Genomic DNA, 26,125 nt, shown 5'->3' with positions numbered 1-26,125 from the left:
TTACTCTTCCCATTAAAATTCTTTCATTTTGTTATTCTGCCTGAAGAATTGTGTTATGACATATTTCATATATCTTGCATAAAAATATCTTGCATAAACTAATTTTTTTTTCTAATAACTCCATAATTATTTTTTAGCATAATTTTTTTTTTAATAAAAACATTTTTAAATTTTGAGTTTATTTCTTATTATATTGTAAAAAGATTTTTAAGTATGTACCCCATTTCTTAATGGAATTCATAGTTTGGCTGCTGTTTTTTTACAGAAAATTCAAGCCCGTAGTTGCAGGCAGTGAATTTCAGAGATCCCATTTAGTCCCAGCATATGTTGTTGAAGGTCACGACCAAGCAGTATTATGTGTTGAATGTACTGATGATGTTCTTTTTAGCTCTTCCTCAGGTAAACATAAATTTATATGCAATTTAAAGTGTGTTTAGTAATAAACTTAAGCAATATATATATATATAAATTTCAATGAAGTCTTTGTCAAAGAATTTTTAGAAGTCAGATTTTATTAGGTTTATTATATTATTGTGAGGGAAAAAGTTAAAATACATTTTTAAATAACAAAAGAAAATGCAAGGAATTCGTATTATTTGATGCAAGCAGTATTTTATTAACAAGCCTCTTAAATTTCTTAAATGATTTCATGTAACAAGTGTTGGATATTGTTGATTTGATTTTCAAAAATGGTCTTTATACAGAGGATGATTTCTGTATATGTGTCTACTAAGAATCTCTGTGTAGGTTCCATTCTTCATAATCTTTGACAACTTATATGTGAGGGAAAAGCTGTTTGATTAATCCTTTAAGCAACATTTTTTTTTATTCAAAAAAAATTCGTATTTGAGCAATGAGTTTCAAGATAGAGAAATTCTATTTTTCATCAACTAATTGTATTATTGAAATACAAGGATTTCTTTTATCAGTAAAGTTTCAAGAAAATATGTATTATTCACACTGAGTTAAGCATGGAGAAGAAGGATTTTTTTTTTTATCCACTTGGAGCAACAAGAGTTAAAAGTATTCCAGTATCAATTCTACAAGTATTGATTATATTCGCAGTACTTCCAAAGTTCTACCTGCGACTTAATAAATATCTGCAAAATAACAAAAAAAGGAGAGAAAAAACTTAATATTAATGAAAAGAAAATATAACAAATAGAAATAATATAGACTCCTGCATTTATTTTTCTCCATAACAATGATATCATTATTGATTAGTAGATGACAGAAAGTGAAAAAATAAATTAAATAAAGGAAAAATGAAGACATATTGAATGGAAAGGAATAATAATAATATAAATAAAAAATGTTGGTATTCTTGGAACTTTAATTCTCATTTCATTGCTTCTCAAGTTAGTGAAGAATTAAAACTACCCTTTATTGGAAGGATCTACAAAGAGAATATTTTAACTGACATGGACAGTAATTAAAACTCAATGAAAACGTTTTTACTATTCTGCCTTAAAGTAAGGAATATTCTTGAAGTTATTATTCAACAAATTTGAAAAAAATATGAATGATAGAAAGATGAGCTAAAAATAAATTAGAATGTTTGATGCAGAAATTTTAATGCATTTCTAAAAAAATTCCCAAAATTAAGTTATGTTCAGCGAAATGACAATAATTTATCCTATTTGCTATTGTAACATTTTTTTCTACAGTCAATAAAAAGGACTTTATGACTAAATATGTGATAAGCTATTTATTAATAGTTAACATATCTGTTTTTTCTGATATACTATTTTGTACAATTTTATAATATTAGCACCCAGTTAACTAGTTGGGGGGAGTCTAATTTTGTTAGAAAAATCATTTTTCCCCCTTTGTTATGCTACCTAAAGATAAATTTTGTAAAAAATTACCTGCTATATATATATATATAATTTATCTTTAACAAAAATAAATATAGCAATCACCCTATTCTATCTAAAAAAATTTTTATTTGTTTTGTTTTAATTCAACATATCTACATAAACTTGGAGAGGTCACTAAGCTTTAAATATTTCGTTCTTGTTTGCCCTTACACTTCAAGCTATCATTTTTTGTTATTCAGTATGATTTTATATAATAGGTCTTAATGAATTGCAGTGCTTTTGCTCTGCAACGTTCTCACATCCAACACAGTTGGGAAGAAGGTTATTTCTTATCTAAATTTAATTTCTTTTCTATATTTTAGTAGGTATAATTCTTTGTTAATTTAGAAATGACAACTATTACAGTTAAAATTCCCATGAACCCAAATCTAATTTTATCCTGATTCATTCGTTATTAATTTGTCATGTAATTTTGTTATTGTTATAAGCTGGTGATATTGTACATCACTTTTTAAGACTATAGATTTCTACTACAGATATTGGTGGCGTCACATTAATAATCAAGAGGTTAGAATTGACCACTTCATTAAAGATTTAAATTGTAGCTCAAAAAAGCAAAAATATTGTTCAACTGAAAGGAATTAAAAAAAAAAAAAATGGAAGGTTCTTATAGTCTCTCAAGGCTTATCATTTAAAAGATAAGTCTTGATCATGCAATCATAATTTTAAAAATTTAAGATTCTCTGCCATCTCTGCTATTGATATTAAATTGAATCAGAAGAAATTTTATTTAGCAGAAGAGAAAATAAATCAAGACATTGCACTTATGTTGCTTATTTCGATGTACTAACCAAGGGAGGCTGAACTTTGACAAATACTCCAAATTAATTTCCTTGATGTATTCTGTAAAAGTGAAATCAAAATTGATGTTAGTTTGTAAGAATTTTTGCCATTTACTAAATGTATATCAAAAGCAAGACTGTTGAGAAATGAAAAAGTGATAATTCTGGGAAAACTTATACCATTATAAACAATGAAGAGTACAACTGCTTACTGATATCTTTGGAACTGTTTATTGACTAGAAGAATCATAGCAGGTGCATCATTTAAAAAAGCTTTCAGATAAACATGACAAAGTTCTGAATATGCATTCAAATAGAAAATTTTTATCAGTATTAGAAAAAGAAAATTAGATATTCCAAAATTAGTTATTCATTTGTCTAAAATCGAAAATATGTAAAAAGAAAAATTAAGAAGACGATATGACATTTATTACTGCATTTTCTCTAAAGAATAGAATAAATAAAGAGAAGTCTGTGGGTGTTGAATAGTCAGATGTCCATAAAAAGAAGCATTCTTTCTGAATATAATGGTTCTTTGAAATAGCGATACTCCTAATAAAAAATTTAGAAGAATGCTGCCTAGATGAGAAATGTCTTTTAGATTAATATGTTTATGTTTAAAAGATATATACACACACACATACATATTAAAATTTTAATTTTAGTCGATTTTGTTGTTGTTGTTGTTCTAAGTGTTTATGGAGTTTTTCAAAATTTATATATCCAACTTTTTATATTAAAATAAACATATCCAGCAAAATGTTTCTATAATTGCTTCCCAAAATTTGCTATCAGTATCCTTTGATATAATAAACTATGACTTTATATGATATTGTTCCCAATGAAAAAATTACTTGAGAGGTTATCAAGGTTTTTTTTTTTTTTTTTTTTAATGCATCTAAAAAAATTTGTAAAATTCATACATGTGTTTTTGATAAGAAATTCCCCAAACATAAGTAAATCATTCAAAACAGTATAAAATAACTTTCAAAAAATTATAAACTAGATTTTAAAATTTGTGTTTCAAGGTTCATTGAGTCATTGTTAGGAGAACCAAATTTCACCCTATGAGTACGCTGGATTGTTTGAAAATCACAGACATTCAAACAGTTCCCTTTATAAGCATAGATTATTATTATTACTTATTGTAATATTTTATAATATTTGAAAATAAAAATTGATTGAAGGATTCTTGATGAATATGTCTGTCCTTATTTTAGATGGATCTGTAAAAATATGGGATTTAACTTCAAAGACAGAAATTCAAAAACTACCTCATTCTGATGCAGTAACAAAAGTCTGTTATTGCGAATATACAAGGCGTGCTTTTACTTCTACATCATTTGAAGTATTATTATGGGATGTTCGGCAAAATCCTGCTTCTTGCAGGCAAATTTTCAGGTAAATTTAATTTTGTGTTAAAAATGCTTCTATTTCTTTTTGTTTAATTTGAAATTCAATATATTATTTATTTATTTATTTTTGCATATTATTTCCTTTTCTGAATGATATTTCATGCACAAAGTTTTTAAACATTTTATTTGTAGACTTCTGTCAATTATCTCAACATTGATAATAAATAATATTAAGAAAATTATTATTCCAGCAATTTTTCAGAAGAATAAATGAAAATTTTTTCTTCTTTTATTTGTTATTGTTTGTTTATTTTTTGTAAAAGTGCCATATTAAGGATAATAAAATTGTTAAATTCATTAAGAATCACAAGTGAAAATGTTTAACTGATTCCTTTATAGCACATTTTTTTTCTTCTTTTGTATAATTTATTGCTATGTGAATACAAAAGTCTTTTTTTCACCTCAGTTTTGGATATTATTTCTTATAAATTATTCCAATCTTATTCAAAAAAAGTTTATGAATTTAAAATTTAAGAATAAATTTTAAAATCTTGTTGTGTAACAGATCTTTAATTCAAAAATGGATGAGGTTGCAGTCATTGTTGTTGAGTGGGCTTATATGAACACACAAGGAGCATCTAGTGTTCTGTTTAGTATTTACTGGTTTTTCGATGATTAATATTATACATTTATTATGAAGGCATATTAAATAGATTATAGATATATTTCAAAAATTTTTTTAATAGGTATAGGAAACAATCTTGTTTCTTAAAATGACTTAATAAACATTTGTATGCAAAGTTATGAAGTTTACTGGCTAAGACATATTTTTTCATGAGAGTCTTTTTTAAGTGGTTTTATGTGAACTGTTGGCATATTAGTATTTCAGGATTTATTTGTTCCATGTTATGTATTTCAATTCTTTAACATTTTGATTACTTTATTTTTCAGAGCATCTAATGTTGATCATCGTTTAACTTCTGAATATTTGGTTACGGACATTGCTCTCAATCAATATGGTACACTACTCTATGTTGCTTCTTCTCGTTCTGTTCGAATATGGGATTTGCGAATGTAAGAGGTTTTGCTGATTTCTTAATAATTTTTAGTATATAATTGTATTTTATGTTGATGCCATAAAATTGTAGTGATAATTATGATGATAGCCATTCTGGAATGCTATAGTTCATAGCAAGACTGCAAATAAAATTGCTAAATGTAGTGAGTTAATACTGGAGCAAATTTACACTTTCCATCACAGCCATGTAAAGTTTTATTTGTTATCACATATATTGAAATCAAATACAAAATTTATGGTTATTCTATACTTCTATAATGGTATTGACATTTTTAGAAATCATGGATCCATCTAAATGAATTGGTAATTTGTTAATTAAAAAAAATATTGAACAAGATCAACTTTTTCATTATTAATGAAAGTTGGCTTAATTTTTTATATTGATTTTTTTTTCATTTTTATGATAATTTTTGTTTTTGTCAAAACTAAGAGGAATCATTTGTTTTACAATTGAAGACATTATGTAAACACAGAAATTTAAAATTAATTAAAAAAATTTTTTTTTTCAAAAAAAAAAACTATACATTATTACAAATTAGAAAATATATGCAGGTTTATGTATGCATACATGAGCAGAGGGGCTTAATTTTTTTGGCTACAGTGCTTAAAAGTACTTAATTTTTGCAGCAATTTCTCACATCCTGTTCCATTTACTGTTACTATGACAGTAAACAGCTCAAGATAATTAATCTGATGGCACTCACTTAGTTATCAAATCAAACGATTGCTAGCATTTGCAAGTCCAGTTTATATAGTATACTAATGAAAATGTTCTATGTTATTTAAGATTGGTCTCTGCCATTTGTCCATGTGACTAAATCGTTTTTGCTTTTTCCACTGAATTATTTAACTGCATTTCATAAAATAAATGTTTTATGCATTTATTTCTTTTTTTAGGTTACAATGTCTTGGAGCATTGGATGTTGGTTATGGGTTAAATGCTACTTGCATAGCAGTCACAGATATTGAATTTGAGAAGAATCGAATAATCTGTAGTTCACAGGATAAATCTCTCAAGGTGTGAGACTAACTCAAGTTTGCAATTTTAGTTCTATAGAATAATTTAACTGGTAGCCTATATAAACATAGTTTAAAATCTAAAATAATTTCATTAGAGATATATTTTGCCTTCATATTGGGTTTCCTGAGAATGCTCTAATTTTGCTCATAACTGTTTCTCATTGTGGATGTTTGCCTAATTGATATGATGATTATTATACTATTTTCATTTAAATACTTGATTTATTGTTGTTTATTTACAATATAATGTTACTCTTATAAAAAGAATTGTCCATTTCTTAAATACAGTGGGAGTTAAATCACACAGAAAATATTTTTCCTATTCAAAACTACAAACTCTAATTTGTGAAATCCAAATATTTGTTTATTATGTGTGCTATTGAATATAAAGAAGTACCAAAGCTACCAGATACAAAGAATACAGTTAAATACTTTGATTTGTTAGTAGTTATTGACAATAGAATGCTACTGTCATAAAAATTGCCCATTTCTTAAATACAGTGGGTGTTTAATTTCACACAGAATATTTTCCTTATTCAAAATAAATTCTAATTTAGGAAATCTAAATGTATGTTTAGTATTATATGTTATTGAATACAAAGAAGTGCAAAAGTTATCAAATACAAAAAATTATTTATTTTATGCATTTTTTTTTTGTTTCTAAAATACATGCAATAATTTTTAAACAAAAAGATAATTTTTTTAATATATTAAACATAGTAAGTAATCATTAAAAGTGATTTCTGTATTTGCCATTTGCATGTTGTTGTTTTTTTTATCCATGCATTTAAAATGAAAAATAATTATGTCTGATATCTTTCCAGTTTTAAATAATAATATTTTAAAATATATTGGAAGGAATAATTGCATCTTCAAAAAAAAAAAAGTTGTTTTTATTGAAATTTGCTACACAATTAAATTATAAAATATTTTAGTTTTAATTCAAGAAAATTTCTGAAATTTATTTTCAAACTTGAACATTTTAATAATTTGTTTAATTTGTTTCAAGTGTTTTGTTTCTTTAATCTATTAAAGCAAAAATTTCTTGAACTTTTTCTTAAAAAAAATAATGAAGATTTTTCATTTGTTATCTAAATTTTGACATTTTTTTTCAACACTTAAGTATACAATAACATATGTAAATAAGACTGAAATTAAATTAATGATAAAAGAAAAAAAATTTTTACTCAAGATTTAAAAAAAAAAATCATTAATATTAAAGAAATGGACTAATACTAAGTTATCAAGCTTCCTACAATCTCAAAATTATAGTGTATGTCTCATAGTACATGCAATTAAATAAAATAATTTTAAGCTATTATAATTTTATTAACCTAAATAATGTCAATCTCCACAGATTTTTGAAATCAAAGAAGATAGTTATGGCATCCACCAACCAAAGTTTGCTCTGTCACTTACTCAGAATAATGAGGATGTTGAAGCTTTAGCTGTTTGTGACAGTACATTAATAACTGCTTCTAAAGATTCAGCTATACAGAAATGGGATTTGGAAAGGCGCAGTATTGAATATGTAAGTATAAAAAATTGCAATTGAGTATTGATATACTATGTCATGAGAATATAGTGGACAATCCTTTATTATTATTTTTTTTTGAGGTATTTATTATTTAATATTTTTTAGCAAATTCTATTCTTATTTTAACCACTTTTTGAAAATATAATTTTTTATGTTGTGTTGCAGTAGTTGAAAGTAATAAATAAGTAAAGCAAATAATTTGAAAACAAGTTCCCTATTATTGTAATATTCCAAAAACTATTACTATTTAATATGTTTTGAATTGTTAAAAATATTTTTAATTATTCATGATTTGGTTCAATGTTTATTAATATACTCCTTAAAATAATAAATTGAGTTAAATTAGCCCCCTGATATTTTTAAACTGCCTTTCACAATTATTTCTTATTTCCAATAAATAGTTCAGTCTCATTTTTAAAAATAATTGTAACCCCGCTTTCAGTTGGTGTGCCATTTTATTGTCAATCCACTGAGTGATTTGAAATAGGAAAGTGAGGTCAAAGAAGTCGAGTGTAATTATGACCCATTTTCGTATTCCATTGTATTTTCATAAGATATAAGTTTTCTTCAAAAACGACTTTATTCTCTACCCAACCACCTCCATTCTTTTGTTTGTTTGTTTGTTAAAATATTCATTTATTTATTTTTGCTTATTAAAATGCAGTAAATGTGATTAAAGAAATGAAGTATGCAAATATTTTGCTTTTAGTTGGATTGAAAATTGCATATGAAAATCTTTTTCATTTTAATCATTTCTGTTTTTCTCACAAGGTTTAGAAATATTGTTGGTAACTATATTAATAAATGTAAAAAGTTAAAAATTACCTTTTTTTTTTTTTTTTTTCACAGAATATTACACCAGCTCATAATGATGGGATATGTTCTGTCAGTATAATGCCAGAGCAAAATACCTTTTTGAGTGGGTGTAGATCAGGATTTTTAAGGTTGTGGACTTTGGATAAATGCCAGTTTTATGATGAAATTAAAGTCCACAGTTCTTCCATTAATAGCATATGTTTTAATAGTGATTTTATTTTTACTGCTTCAAAGTAAGTATTTTTTTTGTAGCAATTATTTGATAATATTTTGTACTTAGTTTTTATTTTTAGTCTTCTTTTTATTATTTCATTCTACTATTTGTAATATTTTTTAAATTGTTTTGATAAATTTTATAACATATAAAATCTTACAGAAAATACTAATCTGATTTACCCAAAGTTACTGATATACCCTTGCATGTCTGTGGATTTTGACAGAAAGGAGTGTCAAAGGATATCTAATAATATTAATTATATTAATTAATTATATACTAATAATATTGTATTCATAGAACAGAAAATACAAAAGATATAGATTTGTAATATATATATATATATATTTGATACAAGCTAGCAAACACATAGAAATTATATATGGCATGCAAAGAATCTCCTCTTAACTACAAAATTTTAAACTTCTGCATATACATTGTTAAGAGGTCTCAAAGAAAGTAGATTCCTTTTTTCATTTCATAACAAATGCTGAAAAATTCTGAATTTCTAACATTTTTCTGAAATATCGGCAAATTCCAAAATGGGAACATGGTTTTTGATTTGCACTATTCATAATGCTTAGTGTTACACGCACTCCTAGAGTTACTTTATTTTAAAAATAGGGCCGTGGTGGCCTGGTGGCAATGTCTCGGCTTCGGAACCAGAGGGTTTCATGTTCGAGACCCAATTCTATCAAAGAACTGTAGTGTAAATGGGTCTGTTGTACGTTAAATCCATCCGGGCCAAATGTCCTTTTGCTGGTGTGGTGTGGAAGTTTGGAGAAGGGGGTGACAGCTCAGGTGACGTTCTCGTGATCTGACCGCTGTTCAACGTTACAAGGACCGTCTCAAAATAGCCAGTGTTGCTTTAAAAATGAGACGTTAGTATAAATAAACTAAACTTATTTTAAAACTTTTTTTTTAATTTTCAGAAAACATTTCATCAAAAAGTAACTTAACAAAAATTTAATTTCTAAGCAACTAAACCTCATTCATAATTGAAAATTGAAACATTATATACAAACTAAAGCAGCTAATTCTTTATTGTTTACTCATAAAGTTAATTAAATAAAAAGTTCTGTATTAAATTTTTAAAACTAACTTTGAGAAGTAATTCAAATTTTAAAAAATATTAAATTTGTTTAAGTATTTGGGGTATTGAGAATGAGAAAGTATGCTCGATATTATTTATTTGGAAGAGTTAAAAGAACATTTTGTTGGTATTGTTAGTTAAGTTAATCTTAACTAAACTATTGAGAAAAATATGTTGAAATATTCTTTTCTCTTTAGACTTTTGAAGCTTTTTTTCAATAAATAAGCTGATAAAAATAATTCAAGATAGTAGGTCTATTTTCTTATCATGAGAACTCTAATTCTTGCTTGATATTCAGTTATCATGCACTATGTTGATTGGAGAAAGTTCGTTCAAAATGAGGATAAGATTTCATAATTGTTTAACATTTTCCATTTGCAATACTTTTTGGTTGGAAAAAAAAATCATTATTTAACTTAGAAGAAAATAATGACATATTGCACACCTCAAATGTAGAAAGAGATTGGAAACTGTTAGCAACCAAATAATATTGAACGGAAATTGAAGCATCTCCATTTAAGGAAATGTAAAGCTAATAAGATTTTGTATCTTTATTTGATAGGACCTTTGATGCTGGAAAACCATGTAACAAAATTGTGACAGAAATAACCAAAAAAAGGAACTTCAATCAAATTTAATTCACTATTGAAGTGCGGAACAAAAAAATCTGTAATATATTAATACATAGGCAATAAATTAATCAAAGGGTGTGGTCTCTCCAAAACTTTCTCGCCTATTCCTTAATAAAGGTGTCCAGATAATGTCTTGCATAATATCGACATATTATAATCAAGAAATATTTATCTTTAGCATGAATTTAGCATTTTTATTGAATCTTTTGTGTAATCCAGGGTGATTAATCACTGTTATAAGTTTAATAAAATTTGTGTTTTAGACGCATTTTTTTTCAGCCGATTGAAAACAAAATTTGGTACAGGACTACAATTATTTTAAAAAATCCAATAATATAGTATATTAGATTTAAAACAAACTAAAAATTGCAATGCTTTCAATCACATATTTTTTTTAATTAATTTTTTTTCTCTATAGTGACAATACAGTTGGTGTGTGGACCATGAGAAATCGAAGAATGTGAATTTATTCCATGCAACCCAAATTTCAGTATGTGGAACTGTGTGTCGTAATTGTTAACTCGGAAATGGTTGAGTTCGATGTTAGATTTTACTAATTAATTTGTTAAGATTTCTAGCCAAATACATATAATTTTTAGTACATTCCAGTAAATAATGTATAAATTAGTGAAATAATTTTTAACAGATCTAGAGTATTAATGATTGTTCTGTGATTTGTTTAGTATTTATTATTTTATTCATTTGTTGTAACATTTAAAATTTTTATAGTTCTTTATTTCTTTTACAACTGTTTAACTCTTACTGTTATGTTCATTTGCATTTTGTTGATAGGTTTTACATAACTTGCTTTTAGAGAACTTATTCGTCTTTCATCTTTCAATTGCGTAAAACTTTAAGGGAACTTCAGATTTTATATTTGATAGAGAAAAAAAATTAGAATTACAAAGACAGCAATTAACATCTGTAAGTCTTTCTTCATTAATATATAATTATGGAAAAATAAGAAGATACAAGAACTAACTCTGTATCATCTATAAGCAGCTTCAGAAATTATAACATCTTCATAAAACTATTTTAATATCTTTCTATGCTACAAAGATATTCTTACATCAGGTTATTATCATTACATTCAAGTTTATTAATTTTTAATGCATTTTCTTATCTCATTATTTGAAGTAGTTATAGATTCTTTTCAACTTTTATGAAGAAGAAAGATCAGTATTTTAAGGTAAAGCAATAATTATATTTAGAAATAAATAATGTGCCTTCATATCTTAACTAAATCTAGACATTTTCAAAATAAGATATTGATTTTTAAACTTAATTAATATGTGCCAAACAACGTGCTGCAATTTGATTGAACTATGTTTTGGTTCTTGAAAACTTTTTCCTCTTAGATAAAAAAATAAATACATCATTATTTACAAAATATTTTTGCATTGATTCTAAACGCTTAAAAATGTTTGTAATCTTTTTTTTTTTTTTTTTTTTAAATATTTAGATGAATAGAAAGCTACTTCAAAATATAAAGCATTTATTTTATGAGTTTAACAATAAAAATTTGTATAATAACATTTTTATGTATAGTATACCTGACTTTGTGATAAAGATGGTTGTATTTTTGAAAATTTATGTACATAGAAAATTTTTAATAAAATATTTAACAAATTAAGGTTGTTGTAGTTATTAAGTAAATGCTTTCATATATCTAATACCCAAGCTGTACAATAATTTTTTTTTATGTACCAGTTCTAATAGAAAATACATGAAGCTATAACAGCAATAATTTTGTTCGTGCCTTGAACGAATTACTTTTAATAATTACTTAAAGTGGTAGTCACCGATTTCCTTATCATTATTGCCAAATTGTAAGTATCATCTGTCTAACTAAATGTGAAGTTTTCTTTTTATTGTTCGGTTTCAAGTTTAATTAAGATTCATTCAAAAAAGCATAATCACAGACTTTATCAATAATTGTTAAATGGCTTTGTATTAAAAGAATTTCTAATCTTATAATTATTATGATTAAATAATATTCAACTTAAAATAGATATGAATTTAATGTGACTGAAATAAATATTTCTTAATGAAAAATTATTGAAAACTCTTACCCTGTTCATTGTTGCAAAGTATGCCATTTAAGTTTTTAAAATGTATTCCCTTGTATTGATGATTTATTAAAACTATTTTAGGGACTGAGGTTGATTTTTAAAAATTTACAGAGCAAGACACTTTATAAAAGATAAGAAATGGAAATACCTAAATTTTATTTTTAAAAAACTGAATAAAAACTTTACTTACTCTTTAAATGACTATCTCAATAATAATAAATTATAATTTAATTTTTGAATTGCATTATGTGGTAAAGAATCAAATTCTTAATATTCTTATGGATTCAATAGTAAAATTTGCTGTGGTTTTTTAAATTTATTCAGACAGAAAATTTTCTCTTTATGCAAAATTTATAAAGAATTAAAAAACTAATATTTTTTTTTATCAAAGCAGTACACTAACAGAAGTTCAATATTCCATTCATATATGTATTACAATAACTATTATTTTAATTTCAAGTTTATAAATGTTAGGAAATTTAAAAATTTTAAGTCCATAAATTACTTTTGTGAATTGTGCCTTAACTAGTTAGCAAATATTCTGTTTTCAACTTTTTGATAGATTGAAAACAGACAAAATTTAACATTCAATTCTTTAAACTGAATTAATGAGAATAATTTGCTCATATAAAATCAAATAACTTTTTTTTCCTAATCCATACAAATTAAATTTTTAAATTATGATGTGGAGATGCAGAAATTAACATTAAAGTTGTACTCCATCATTCAATCATTGGTGTTAATAAAAAATGTTGAGGAAAAATCGGTGTTTTTTTTCCAACTACATTTTACAGTACAAATAACCTCAAAGATTTTATATTAGCTCATTATTGCATATATTTGCATAGTTTAAAGCTTTAAGCATTCCTTTTTACAAACAGATATCTTGAAATTATTTTTAATAAATAAAATGATCCTTTAAATTGACCCTTTGTAATCGACAATTAACATGTCATTTCAAGCACTCGCCAATTAATGGGTTAGAAAGTTACAAAAATAATGTTATGTAGAGTACAACTCAACAAGTGAGCGGAAAGATTTAAAGAGCAACTCAACAAATATTCAGATAAGATTTAATCATTTAAAAGTGAACAATTTTAAAATATAACAAGGAAACTAACAAAACTTTTGTAAATTTTTTATATTAAAACCAAATATATCTTAGAAAATTTCTTTTCCAACCTGTATCCATATCCTGCAATAATCAAAAACAGTTACTTATATCATATTAACTTCCTTTGTGTTTTTGTTAGTTCTATATCATACTATAGTAAATTTTATAAAATACAGTTTTTATCATCATAATATATTTTCCTTCTATAACAGCTATTATGTTTTGGATAATTGGAATGTGTGTTATAATAACTTTTAAGTCCAACTTTATACAACTATGTTTATTTACATATTTTTTAAAATTAGTCTTCAATAATTTACTATCTAATTAATATAAGTTTGTTTCTTTTATTCCTTCCCTTCCTTATCAATGAAAATTTGCACAAATGAATAAAATAAAAGCACATACAAGATATTGCTTTGGTATTTATTTACAAGAAAATTTTATGGATTAATTAGTATAAAAAAAAGAAGATATATTTTTTAGGAAGTACTGAAGATTTAATTTTTTATTCCAATCAAAAACATTTACCTCAATGTTCAAGTGACTATTGAAAATTATTTCATTCATTCAAATCACAGCAAGTACTTATAAGCTATCTTGCTTTACACAACACTGAACTTTTTTTTTTTCAAAGTTAGTATTCAGGCTCTGATAAAATTATATAAACTGCCTGGATGAAAAACTGTAACTTTAAAATAACTATAGATATAATTAGGGTTATTGATATTCTTCAAACAGTCATCCTTTATCTATTCTAAATTAACTCTTCTTAAAACAGTATTAAAATAATTTCACACAGGATAATACAAACATGTCAACATCCTGCCTTCTTTCACATTCAACATATGCAATTAAAAAAATATCTTAATTCAACTATAATGCATAACTATTTTAATAATTTTTTATTTATCATTAGTTAATTATATTCTTTTATTATTTTGAAATAAGTTTGTAAAAACTTATTCATCTTGGAAACAAATTTTTAATTTTTTTTTACTTCTGTTCTAATATTAGAGGAATGCAGAAGATAAAACAGTTCAAAGTATAGCATCATTCTACCATTAACCTCAAAGGTCAAGAAATAAATAAAGGAATTACCATTCCATAGTTCTTCATTCTCCACAGAGCATATCAAGAACTATTTTTGTTAATTGCAACAGAAGCAAAATTGTATCAAATTGTCAATTGCAGATTTAAATTTGTACATCAAAATGAATTAGGGATGCTGCAGAAGATATATAGAGACCAGTATTGTTTAATTTATTAATGAAGACTTCACCGAAGTGTTTCAGTACAACTTTCAATTAAAATATTGTAATTGGGCTGTCTAACTTTTACAAATTTCCTTCTCCATTAAAATTATAATTTGTTGATTATATATCTAAAAGAGAAACTTCTTATAAATTAAAAAATATTTTTATTTAGTTTCATAAGTAGTAGGGAAAAAATATGTTATTCTATTGATACGATAAAATAAAGTTCCAGTAAACAGAAACTGTTTTCATTTAAGGCATTGTACATAGTTACAAATTACCTTTTCTGAATTTCAAATTACAATAACAGTGCTTGATAAAATTTGCAAAAACCATTTCCCTTCCTTTTAAAATTGTACAAATGTCAGTATTTGAAAACAGTTATCAGAACATTATGCTTGATAATTCACTATTAAATCTTTTAACCAAATATTTACTTCCAGTACTCTTTTAAAATCACGGAAAATTTTAGTTTATATAAAATTTTATAGAAGAAATATATTAAATTCTTATAATATTCTTATTTCATAAGATAGCTAGAATCCTTCCCAAATTAAGATAAATAATAAATCTTTCAAGAAAATGGAATGTTAGGTCAAAATTGCGATTGACTTATTTTCTATATAACATTTTTCTATTTTACCAAAAACAACAAATTATCTGAAATTCAAGGAATATGGCTATTTATAATTTAATACAATCATTGTACCTGAAAGTTAAGAAGAAGAAAAAAAAATTATAACTCATTCCAAGATAATTTGATTTCATCAAGATGGGATTGTCAAATTTAAAATTATTTATTAAAAAAAAACTGCCACATATCTAGACTATTAATAACTTAAGTTTCAATTGCTATGAATGAGTACATAAGTAGTAAAACAATTGAATATAGTAAATGCTGTTATCAAATAAACTGATATCAACATAGATATTTTTCTGATTTATGTAACAATTCTATGTAGCTCATTTAGATTTAAATTTGAAATAACGAGCAAAAAAAAAAAAATCAATCCTATGTTTATAATTAAAATTTTCATCATCAGTTTTTGTATAATATATTATAAAAGCAGCAAGCTTTATATAAATTATGCATTATATCTTATATTTCTTATTTACAAAGTTCTCAACTAGTTACATGCTAGAAAAAAAGATACATTCAACTTTTGGAAATAAGATCAATGAGATCTAGCAATCTCCGAGAAAAATTCAAGGATGTCATTTATGGAAAATTCTAAAGTTATTTTTGCACCTGGATAGCACCTTTCAATAAGGGATTCAATATATTTGTATTGTCGAATAAACTCGTCTTGCATTGAATGCCAAACAACTTGTAGCAAGCCTTCTTCTTCACACAGATGTTTCTCTACTTTTCGATACAGACTTTCTAGTCCACGTTTCACTTCTCGCCCAGGATACTCACGAATCACCTTACGCAACTCCTGTTTGCTGAAGGCTAGGTGATATCCTACTTCACTCTCTTTCACACCTTGTGCAACTTTAGATTGAACACCTTCAAAAAACAAATTAAGCTTTTCCAGTGGACGGCCAAAATACTGAGTAACATATCCTTGGAGAGCATCATTATATCGTTGTTTTGCTTCTTTCCGTTCAGCCTCGAGACAAGCAATCTTCAACTGAAAGAGTACAGTGAAGAGGTGATGAAAGTTTTCCATTTGCACTACCTCTTGTGGTGTTTTAGGATGCTCCAAAGAAATTGCATTAACTTGATCAAAGATAACTCGCATCAGTTTTGCATACCATCGGTCTAAGTCAGTGCGACGTTCAGAATTCTTGAAGATACTCTCAGCTCGCCGGGCAAATGTCTCAAAATTTGCAACAAATGGCAATATGCCACATCGAGACTTTCTTGACACTTTAGCCTCCTCGATTGATCGAATCTGGGCTTGCATGAAACGATCAAAATTTCGCTTAGCTTGTACCAGTACACCAGCAAATGTCATGTTGAGATACGATCCAGTATCACGAGCAGACATCACATGCTCACTCATACGAACAAGCACATACATTGAGTGGAAGCCGTCAATCTTATCAAAATGAGAAATGAAGCTTATTAATTCAGGTTCTAATACTGCAAACAATTCTCCCATCATTCTTCGCAATTCCTCATTGATTTGCTTCTCTTTACGTTGGGCACTGGCTAGTAGTTCTTCACTTCCAGCATGGCGCAAGCCTGGTGTTGGAGGAACAGCAAGCTGTTGGTTACTATGGGAAGCAGTTACATCTGATTGAAGTCCAAAGAACTGCATACAGAACTGCTGCTCAGCCAAGCAAATAGGTTCAAGTGCACTAAGAAGACTCTCTAGGATGCGATCAAAATTTTCCCATTCTTCAACATCTAGATCGGAACCAAACTGCTCCGAGCCTAAAAGAGAAATTGATTTTGCTTTCATAGATGATTTTGTGACAGGATCCTGTCCTGATGTCAGTGTTTTGTATTTGCGGTCAAATCCATTTTTACTGACTTTTTCTTTGGCAAGTTCAAATAAAAATTTAATTTCCTTTTCATAAAGCTTACATAATGACGAAGTATAAACACGGCAGAGCTGACTATAAGTGTTAGACTCTGTATCCCTTACCCAAGTCATAAGATCTGTATAAGGTAAGAGTTGACGATGACAATTAGTATGCTGTGGTAAAATAAGATCACTTGCTAAATGAGTTAGGTTCTCCTCACATGTATTACCCAAATGTAAAAAGAGATTGTTAAGATGATGACTTAGTCTAAGAATGAACTTTCCCTGGAGTTTATCTAACTCTGCTTTCTGTTCAGTATAAGCAGACATTTTCATTAATCCTGGATGGATCTGAGCATTAGTTGCTTCTCGCAGAGCTTTAGCAGCTGCTGTGCAAGCAGCAATTCCATCTGATGTCTTCAGATCTCCATCTAATGCCAATCTATGCTTTTCCGAGATATCTAATTTTCCAACCATACTTTCCAATTCTACTAAGAGTTTAATATTGTTTTTGTGTTGAATTTTCATGCGGGCATCTTTTTCTTCCATCTGTGCAACACTATCCTTCACATTTTTCAAGATATCATCATAAATATCCAGACGAGATTCCAATTCAGAAACTTCATCTAGTGATGTTTGGAGCATATTCATAAGACCTTGAACCTTTTGTTCAGAAGCCAAGATTGAACGAATATTAGCAGCATCTAATTCTGAGAGTTCCCGTGCAAGTTGCTCTGTGAATTCTTCGGCATTTCCAATCACAAAATCATATTGAGCCATCAATGATTCCAGATCAGATTCTTCACGTGAGGTCAGAGCTTGATAGTCTTCTGGTTCTAAAACAGTAACTTCTTCACCTATTTGTGGTGTCACAACTCCCATTTTTGGAGAATTATCTTGATCCTGCAATAAATCTTTTGGAATATTAATGAAAGTTGGTTTTTGACGAGGCAGATGACTACAAAATTTCCACAGGCATTTAATAAATGAATGTTTTTCTGCGACACTGTTTGCAATCCATTTATAAACTTTTTCAAAGTGCAAATCAAATTCTGCAATAGTTTTGTTTTCGTCTTTGCCGTCAACTAATTTTAATTCTCGCAATTGCCATGAGCATTTTTTCTTATAACCTTCTTTGTCCGATTTTTTTACTTGACTTACAGTAATCAATGATGGTTTTTCATTATTGACTGCTAAACACAAATATGCTGTTTTCTTTTTCTTGCTAGCCTTCGCAACATTTACAACGCCCACTAATCTTTCATCATTTGGAAGAAAAACTTCTTTATGTAAGGTATGGCGAATGGCAGCCATGTCGTACGAAAAAAATAATTAAATTGTGAATAGAAATTCAAATATAGTCATGCTTACGAAAATAGCCAAAAGTATAGGCGAACCGAAAAGTTTACAGTACTTAAGCGAGTTTCCGTACTTTTTGTTTACTACAAGATGTTGAGTTGTATATGTTCTGCTTCTACGAATTGAAATCAGAGCACAAAAAGAAAATTTTCTTATTTCAATACCATGGCAACAAACATTTCAAAGACATGAGAAATTCTCGAAATTTATTCAAATAAAAAATTTGTTTAAATCACTTTCTAAACAGAATGTGAGTAGGTTGGATGGAGGGGGGGGGGTTAACGCTGACAGAAAATTCAGATGTTTATTTTATGTGTGGCAACAATAAAATAAAAAGCTCACTAGTGATGGGAAATCTCGTTCATTTGAAAGATTCGGCTCAAAATCGTTCGTTCACCAATTTGACCCGTTCGTTTCAGGTCGTTCGCGAACGATTTCGACTCTTCGAACGAATGAGTTAAGCTCTTTCGTTCGAGAACGAAGGAACTAGGCTCTTTCGTTCGAGAACGAATGAATTGGGCTCTTTCGTTCGGGAACGAATGAACTAGGGTCTTTCGTTCGAGAACGAACGACTTTGTTGCTTTTCACTCATTACGTCACTGGCCAAACCGGAAATTTCCGGTTGTATTGAGTCTCGTAAAGAAAGGTGACTTCTACTGTAAGTTTTTACTTCTCGGCGCATGCGCTGTTATTTTGCCATATGCAGTTCGTTCTGAGAAGCAGAGAATGGGGGAATTCATAGAGTCTAATGATTTTTTTCCCCTCTCGCAGGTGGGAATGAAGGAACAGGCTTTGTAATTTGGATCATTTCTCAGTTATTCTACTACCTGAGATTACAGTGTTAATTAATGGTTTTTTAAAGGCGTTATTTTCCGTTTTTACTTTTTATTTAATTATGAAATATCTTTCATGATTGGTTATTTTGGCAGTACGGAGTTTCCTATTACGTTTAGATAATTCCATAAAATATTAAGCTCTGTTTACTAAGTATAAAAGTATTTCGTTTTACGAGATATTACATCATTTTCATATTGCTCAATAAATTTTAAAGTAACATTATAAATCATCATTTAGTTATATATTTATTTATTCAGTTTTTATTTTTATTTTTAAATTTTATTTATTTATTTTTATTTCCTGGAATATATGCCAATAGTCGTGTCTACGTAATTAAGGGCAGGATTCATTTAGAACTCCAGCTTTTAGAATTTTGATGTTCCTATTGTTTTATACTTGCACAAATTTCATTAGATTTTTATTGTTTAAGAGCTATACTATTACATTTATTCTTATATATGGTTACTTGCATCTTTTATGTTCACTCTTTAGTAGAAAATATATATTAAATTATCATTTAATAATTTATAATATGATAAGTAAAATATTGTTCCTGCCTTGCGTAGTGACAATCTGCTGCAAAAGTAAAGTACTTTTAAGCACCTTTGTATAAGTATGCATATGTAAACTGCATATTTTCTAATCATAGAATTTTTTTTAATTTTATAACAATATATAGTTTTTACTGAAAAAATCTTATTATTAAATTATAATATTTATTTTTCTATTTGCACAATATCTTCTATTGTTAAATTATGCTTTTTTGGATTTGACAAAAACATAGAAATAATTATACAAATGAAAGAAATATTAATACCAAAAAATTTAAGTAAACTTTTATAAGATTAACAATAAAGATTTATGAGCTTTCCTAACATTTCTTAAAATTAAAATAAAATATACATAAACATTTCTGAAAATGCCGATAGTGATGTAGAAGCACAAATGACCACAAATGATGCATTTTCAATATGACCACAAATTTTGTGTGTGATTTTTATAGAAGCAACAACTATTACGATCAAACATGGCTGGGATAGAAAGAGTATTAAATAATCATTCTTACTCATTCTATTAAGTAAGTAGTGCTCGTTCAATTAAGTAATTTTATTTGCAATCTTATAAAGCTAAAAACTAAAGCTTACCTTTAGTTTTAGGCAGTCGTATGATCATCATACGACTAAGTTCTAAATAAGTCTGCCAAGTTCTAAATAAGTTTTTAAAATCCTTTTTAATAGAAATGATTAAAACAAAATTTTTACTCAAAACTACACTTATAGTCACAAAATTACATACCAAATTTGATTATTTTAGTTCAAATTAGTTATTGTTGAGTTATCGCGTTTACATATATCTGAAAGTACAGACCGACATGCGGTGAATCCCTTGTTGGTTTTGGCACAAAATTTGACAGATGTTTATACAATAGATACTAAATCTGTGTACCAAACTATCTAGCTCTCTTCGTTTTGTAGTTACCATGCTAACTTATATTTGAAACAATCAGATAGACAGATTTCCTATACACAGATGTTGCAGAAAATTTGATCGAAATCTACAAGTTTGGTGTGAAGATCGCATACCAAATTTCATCCATCTAGCTCAAAGTGCTTTTGCGTATAACATAAAAGCAATTTTAACCAAATAGCAATAAGAATAAAAGCCTTTTTCTTCTTTTATAATTATTTTAACAGCAGCAAAATAATACGATTCAATGATTCGAAGAAGAAATATCATTTTGAATTTCATTATAATAAAAGTATTTTTTATAAACTGTGTCCACTTATTTCTCAGAAATTATTTTTAAAAAATTACATTCAACCAAACAAAATTTTTATTATTCAAATGCGACTCTTTTTTAACCTTTAAAACGGTGTTAAAATAATTTTTATTCGATAATATGCTTTGATGTTTTGATAAAAACACATTAAAATTCTATTTTTTAAAGTAAATTTTGAATTAAAAGTTTGAGAAATCCGTTTTTAGTATGCCTCTAACGTGCAAAAAATAACTTCCCAAATTTCATGTTCCTAATTTCAATGGCTTTAGGCTAAGCATCGATCAGGACAAGACTTTATATAAGAAGAGAAATTTCATACAAAATTTAATAATACTTTATAGTTTTACCTAAAGATTTTCCAGACGTTCCATTTTTTTTTATCGCTGTGTTTGATTATAATTTATTAATTACGGAAAGACGCGTTTGATGTTAAAATATAACATTGAAATAGTATATTTCCATATTTATTAAAATCATTGCTGCATCAGAAAATTTAATCATTCGAGAGGGGGTTTTTTTTTGTCTTTTTTTCCCCTGTTTATTTTAAAAGTTATTGATATAAATAACTTACTGTAAGTACTTAACAATTCTTATAAATTTTAATTTTGTATTACTTAATTCCCAAAGCAATTGCTTGCATTTATTTATTAGAATATAAAGAGAATAATATTCTAATGTTGAAAACTTATTAAGATATATGTAGATTCAAATCTAAGAAATAACTTCATTAACAATGTAAATTTTAAAAAATTACTAAATTTATTCATTTAAAATGATAGAATAGTAACACAGGGTAAATAATATTTTATGGAAAAAAATATTTTTTTTTTTTTTTGGTCGATATATACCAATTAAAATTTGCAGGTATCCTCTCAAAATTATTCAAATCAAAACCTCTAATTTCACTTCCAAACGATTCTGCATACCCACAATAATAGTTAGAAGAGAACGTTTGCTAGCATTTTTTTAAAATTATGTTCGTTGATTTAAGCAATGCACAAAAGATATAATATCAGCCAATTTTCAAATGATTTACAAAATTCTTTAAGGAAGGAATATTTAATTTGTTATTTTATAATTAAAACTACTTCAAGAACTGGTAGGGAGAAGATTGAGCCTCGAAAAATACTTAATACTATTTTAAACACAGTTTTCTGAAACAATAAGCATTTTAATTCACTTGTTTTTTTAATTTATTATTTTTACATACTTTCCGATATTTGTAAATTATGTGTTGGGCCTAAAAGTTGGTCGAATTTCGGAATGGAAATAATTTTATTTTCTATCAAATTTGATTTCTATTCAATAATCTGTCCCGAGTTATCTATTTTCAGAAACTTCAATATAGTCCTCGCTATCAGAATAATTTTCTAACAAAGTAGAAATATTTTCTTCTTGAAAAGAATTTGAAATGTCAAATTCAGCATCTTCCTCATCACTTATATCAAATCAGATTCATCTAAATCTTCACAGAGTATTTTATTAATTTCTTTTTGAATTAAAACTTTCCGATAACCCGGCATTTTAGCAAGAGATTTTAGTAGCTGCAGAAAGCGTACTGTAAATTAAGCATCTACCCTCAAATAATTTTTTGAAACACCAATCAACAGTGACAGGGTGAACGGAAGCAACCACTGTTAAAAAGACAAAATCGCCCCCACCGTTTTACGACCCTATTGAGAAAAGGGGAAGAAATAAACAGGTGCCATTTCCGCCGTTCCCCCATTTGTCTTCTTATCTGTAAGGGGTTCACGCATGAAATTAGCAAGTTCCACACCGTCGTTCGCGAACGGAAATAGCCAGGTCCACACAGTTAATGAACGGGAATAGCCGGGTCCACACAGTCGTTCGAGAACGGAAATAGCCAGGTCCACACAGCTAATGAACGAAAATAGCCGGGTCCACACAGTCGTTCGAGAACGAACGACTTACTCAGAAGATAGCGACCCGAATCAGTTCGTTCACTTAGAGGTCCCGTTCGTTTCGACCCGTTCGTTCGCGAACGACCCACCTCTAAAGCTCACGTTATTCTCCTAATTGCTAGAAACAGACATATTAGCATTTAAACACATACTAAAATAAATTTTAACTAATGAGCTGAGGTAGGGGGGTGGGACTAATTATTTCCACCATTAAATTTTCTATTATAAGAATAAAAAGATTAGTACTCTGAACTGTGTAGGTAGGAAAGTGGTACCAGAACCGTTTATTATTATTGTTGTTATTGTAGCCGCCCATTGAAGAAAATTTACAAAAATAAAAGAATTTTCATTTTGAATTTGCTATAGTCTTGATTGAAGGCGAAACCATATTGAAAACAAAACGGAAAAAATTCAACTTTAATCCATACTTTTAATAAATTGGTAATCTATTAAAGTTACATAAAATCTAATAAAAGTAATTATCATTTACACAAATATCCAAGAAAAATTCTTCATTGATTGAAAAATTTGACGCCTCGTCTTAAACTATTTTTGTCATAAGTGCAAACTGGTACTACTTTCAAAGTAAGTATGGTCGTCAATTCTTTCTTATGTGTTAATTACACGACGTAGCTTTTAGAGCAATATTATGAGGAATGCAGGAACTGCAAGACATATTTGTGTATTGATTTTCGATTATTTAAAATTATTTTACGATCTTGAAAAAAAAAAAAAAGGTTTTGCAACAGTATCAGACAGTCATATCTAAGTGTTTTAAATGTGTTACCAGAATTTTCTTATTGAATTGGAATAGGTACTGTCATCGTATTTCATGCAAACACACACACACACATATATATAATATTCTATATATATATGTTTTAATTTTTTCTTTTCCATTAACTTAATTTAGATATCTTATAATTATTACCTATGGATCTCTTTTCCATTTATGAATTAAATTATTAATGATGTTTGGAAAAGGACTATGACTGTTCTTCTGCATCAGCAGTTTAGAGCTAACAATTCAAAAGTTAAAAAATGAATTTAAAGAAAGATTTCTGTATAATTAAGTAAATAAATAATACAAATACATACAAATGTCAAATATTTTTAAAAAATATTTTTATGCTTTTTGGAAAATTTATTTTCTTTTAAAAAAAGTAAGCTTCTAGAATCAGTGGGTAACATATATTGACAATACCATGCTTTTGCATTTCCCTTTCTAATGTTGATTATTGATTTAGTTAGTTCTCTATTTGTTAGTTGCCTATGAAACCAGGTGGCTCATTTTATTATTACATGTGAAGAATTTCAATAAAATCTTTTATAAACACACAACTTTACAGTAATAACCCTCTCGGCAAGTATTTCTAAATTTAAAATTTTTATAGACTTGCAGCTTATACAAAACAGCAATTCTATTCACTGTATTATGTACTTTTAATTCTTCATATTTAACATCTCATTTAAAATTTCACTCTAGTTCAAAAATAGCAAATTATTAAACTTAAACCAACCCAATAAATTTCTAGATGATTAAAATTTTTATAAAGGATAAGTAAAATCAGTCAGCATTAGTTTTTTCTTTTTTTACATTGTACAAAATGTGTTCTATAATTTATGTAATACAATTAAAAAATTTCCAATTTAAAAAAATTAGTGCTTTACAATAATGAAATAAAATTTACAAGTTTAAAGAATGATAATTTTTTAATGCATCCTATTATATTACATTAAAATAGTATTTTTAATGCTGCTTACTTTTGAAGCCAGATTTTATCTATAAACGCCATTAAAACAAAGAATTTTTATTAAAACTAACAATGCTTTCAAAAAAAAAGAAGAAAAAAACTATACAGTATGTAAAAAAAAAATATTTTTTTTTTTTTAATTATCAATCTAAGGAAAGTACAGGAAAAAATATTTCTAATAATAATGGAAATATGAATTTCATAACAACGAAAATATTGTTATAAAAATGCACCTAAAAATATTCCTAAAATTTATTAAAATTAGAGAAAAAATATATGACAATTAAATTAGTATCTTTACACAGCATTTTTTAAAACTTTGAGTTGGCTTAAAAATAAGTTTATAAATATTTTCCAAAATTATGGCACATTCCCATCCTCTAAATTATGTTAGTGACAAATTTCATATTCTAGCAGTATATCCAATTGAGCACCAAAACACAAATTCTGTTTTGTTGTTAGTAGATATCAAAAGTTTTGTCTTAAAGCAGGTGCAAATTCTTTCATTTCCTAGTTTACTATTTACGAAAAAAAATATTTAATCAATGCTAATATTATGTTATATTGACAATTGGATTATATCATTTTACCCCTTTGTTTTTATTTTAAAAATAATTTTCACAATATAATATGAAAGAGAAAATGAATCCACTTCTCTACAGAAGAAAATAGAGATTTTTTAAAACCATTGGGAGTTGTCTCTCCTAAATTTCTTCATACTCTCTAATAAATATGTCATCTCAGAGAATGCCTTGCCTAACACTGGTGTACAATAGTTATGAAATATTTACCTTTGGCATGAATTTAGCATTTTTGTATAATCTATTGTGCGATTCTTGGTGAAATTTTTGGCCATTAATCTCTGGCATGCAGTTAAAAGTATCCAAAAATAAAATTTGTCTTTTAAACACATTCTAACAACTGATTAAAAACAAAATTTGACACAACACTACTCTTGTAGTCACAAAATTCCATACCAAGTTGGATATTTTTGAGTTATTGCAATTGCATTTTTTTGAAAATACAAACTAACAGATGGGTAACCCCTTATTGGATTTGATAGATGTCTACACTATAGACAAATCTGTGTACTGAATTTTATCTACCAGCTCTCTTTATTTATGTTATGTGTTAGCATATATTCGAACAG

General features: G+C 27.1%; 2 protein-coding genes across 2 annotated transcripts in view; one reads left to right on the top strand and one right to left on the bottom strand.

The window, feature by feature from the left end:
• Window positions 1–11,828, top strand: part of LOC129990966 (kinesin-like protein KIF21B) — a 49,180-nt gene extending 37,352 nt beyond the window's left edge. The window contains exons 29-35 of the mRNA XM_056098193.1: window positions 266–399; window positions 3,883–4,063; window positions 4,969–5,091; window positions 5,993–6,113; window positions 7,473–7,646; window positions 8,502–8,701; window positions 10,826–11,828. Of these exons, the coding sequence (XP_055954168.1) occupies window positions 266–399; window positions 3,883–4,063; window positions 4,969–5,091; window positions 5,993–6,113; window positions 7,473–7,646; window positions 8,502–8,701; window positions 10,826–10,871 (979 nt within the window). The 3' untranslated portion in view covers window positions 10,872–11,828. The remainder of the gene's footprint in view (window positions 1–265; window positions 400–3,882; window positions 4,064–4,968; window positions 5,092–5,992; window positions 6,114–7,472; window positions 7,647–8,501; window positions 8,702–10,825) is intronic.
• A 1,789-nt stretch (window positions 11,829–13,617) lies between these two features.
• LOC129990982 (exocyst complex component 1-like) lies at window positions 13,618–18,755 on the bottom strand. The gene has a single exon (XM_056098194.1). It carries the CDS (start codon window positions 18,635–18,637, stop codon window positions 16,025–16,027), a length of 2,613 nt encoding a protein of 870 aa, XP_055954169.1. The 5' UTR covers window positions 18,638–18,755; the 3' UTR covers window positions 13,618–16,024.
• Window positions 18,756–26,125: the final 7,370 nt, after the last annotated feature.

Source organism: Argiope bruennichi, chromosome 2, assembly GCF_947563725.1.
Source record: "Argiope bruennichi chromosome 2, qqArgBrue1.1, whole genome shotgun sequence".
NCBI lineage: Eukaryota > Metazoa > Arthropoda > Arachnida > Araneae > Araneidae > Argiope > Argiope bruennichi.
The sequence above is the reverse complement of the archived record's forward strand: the minus strand, read 5'-3'. Positions and strand labels throughout refer to the sequence as shown.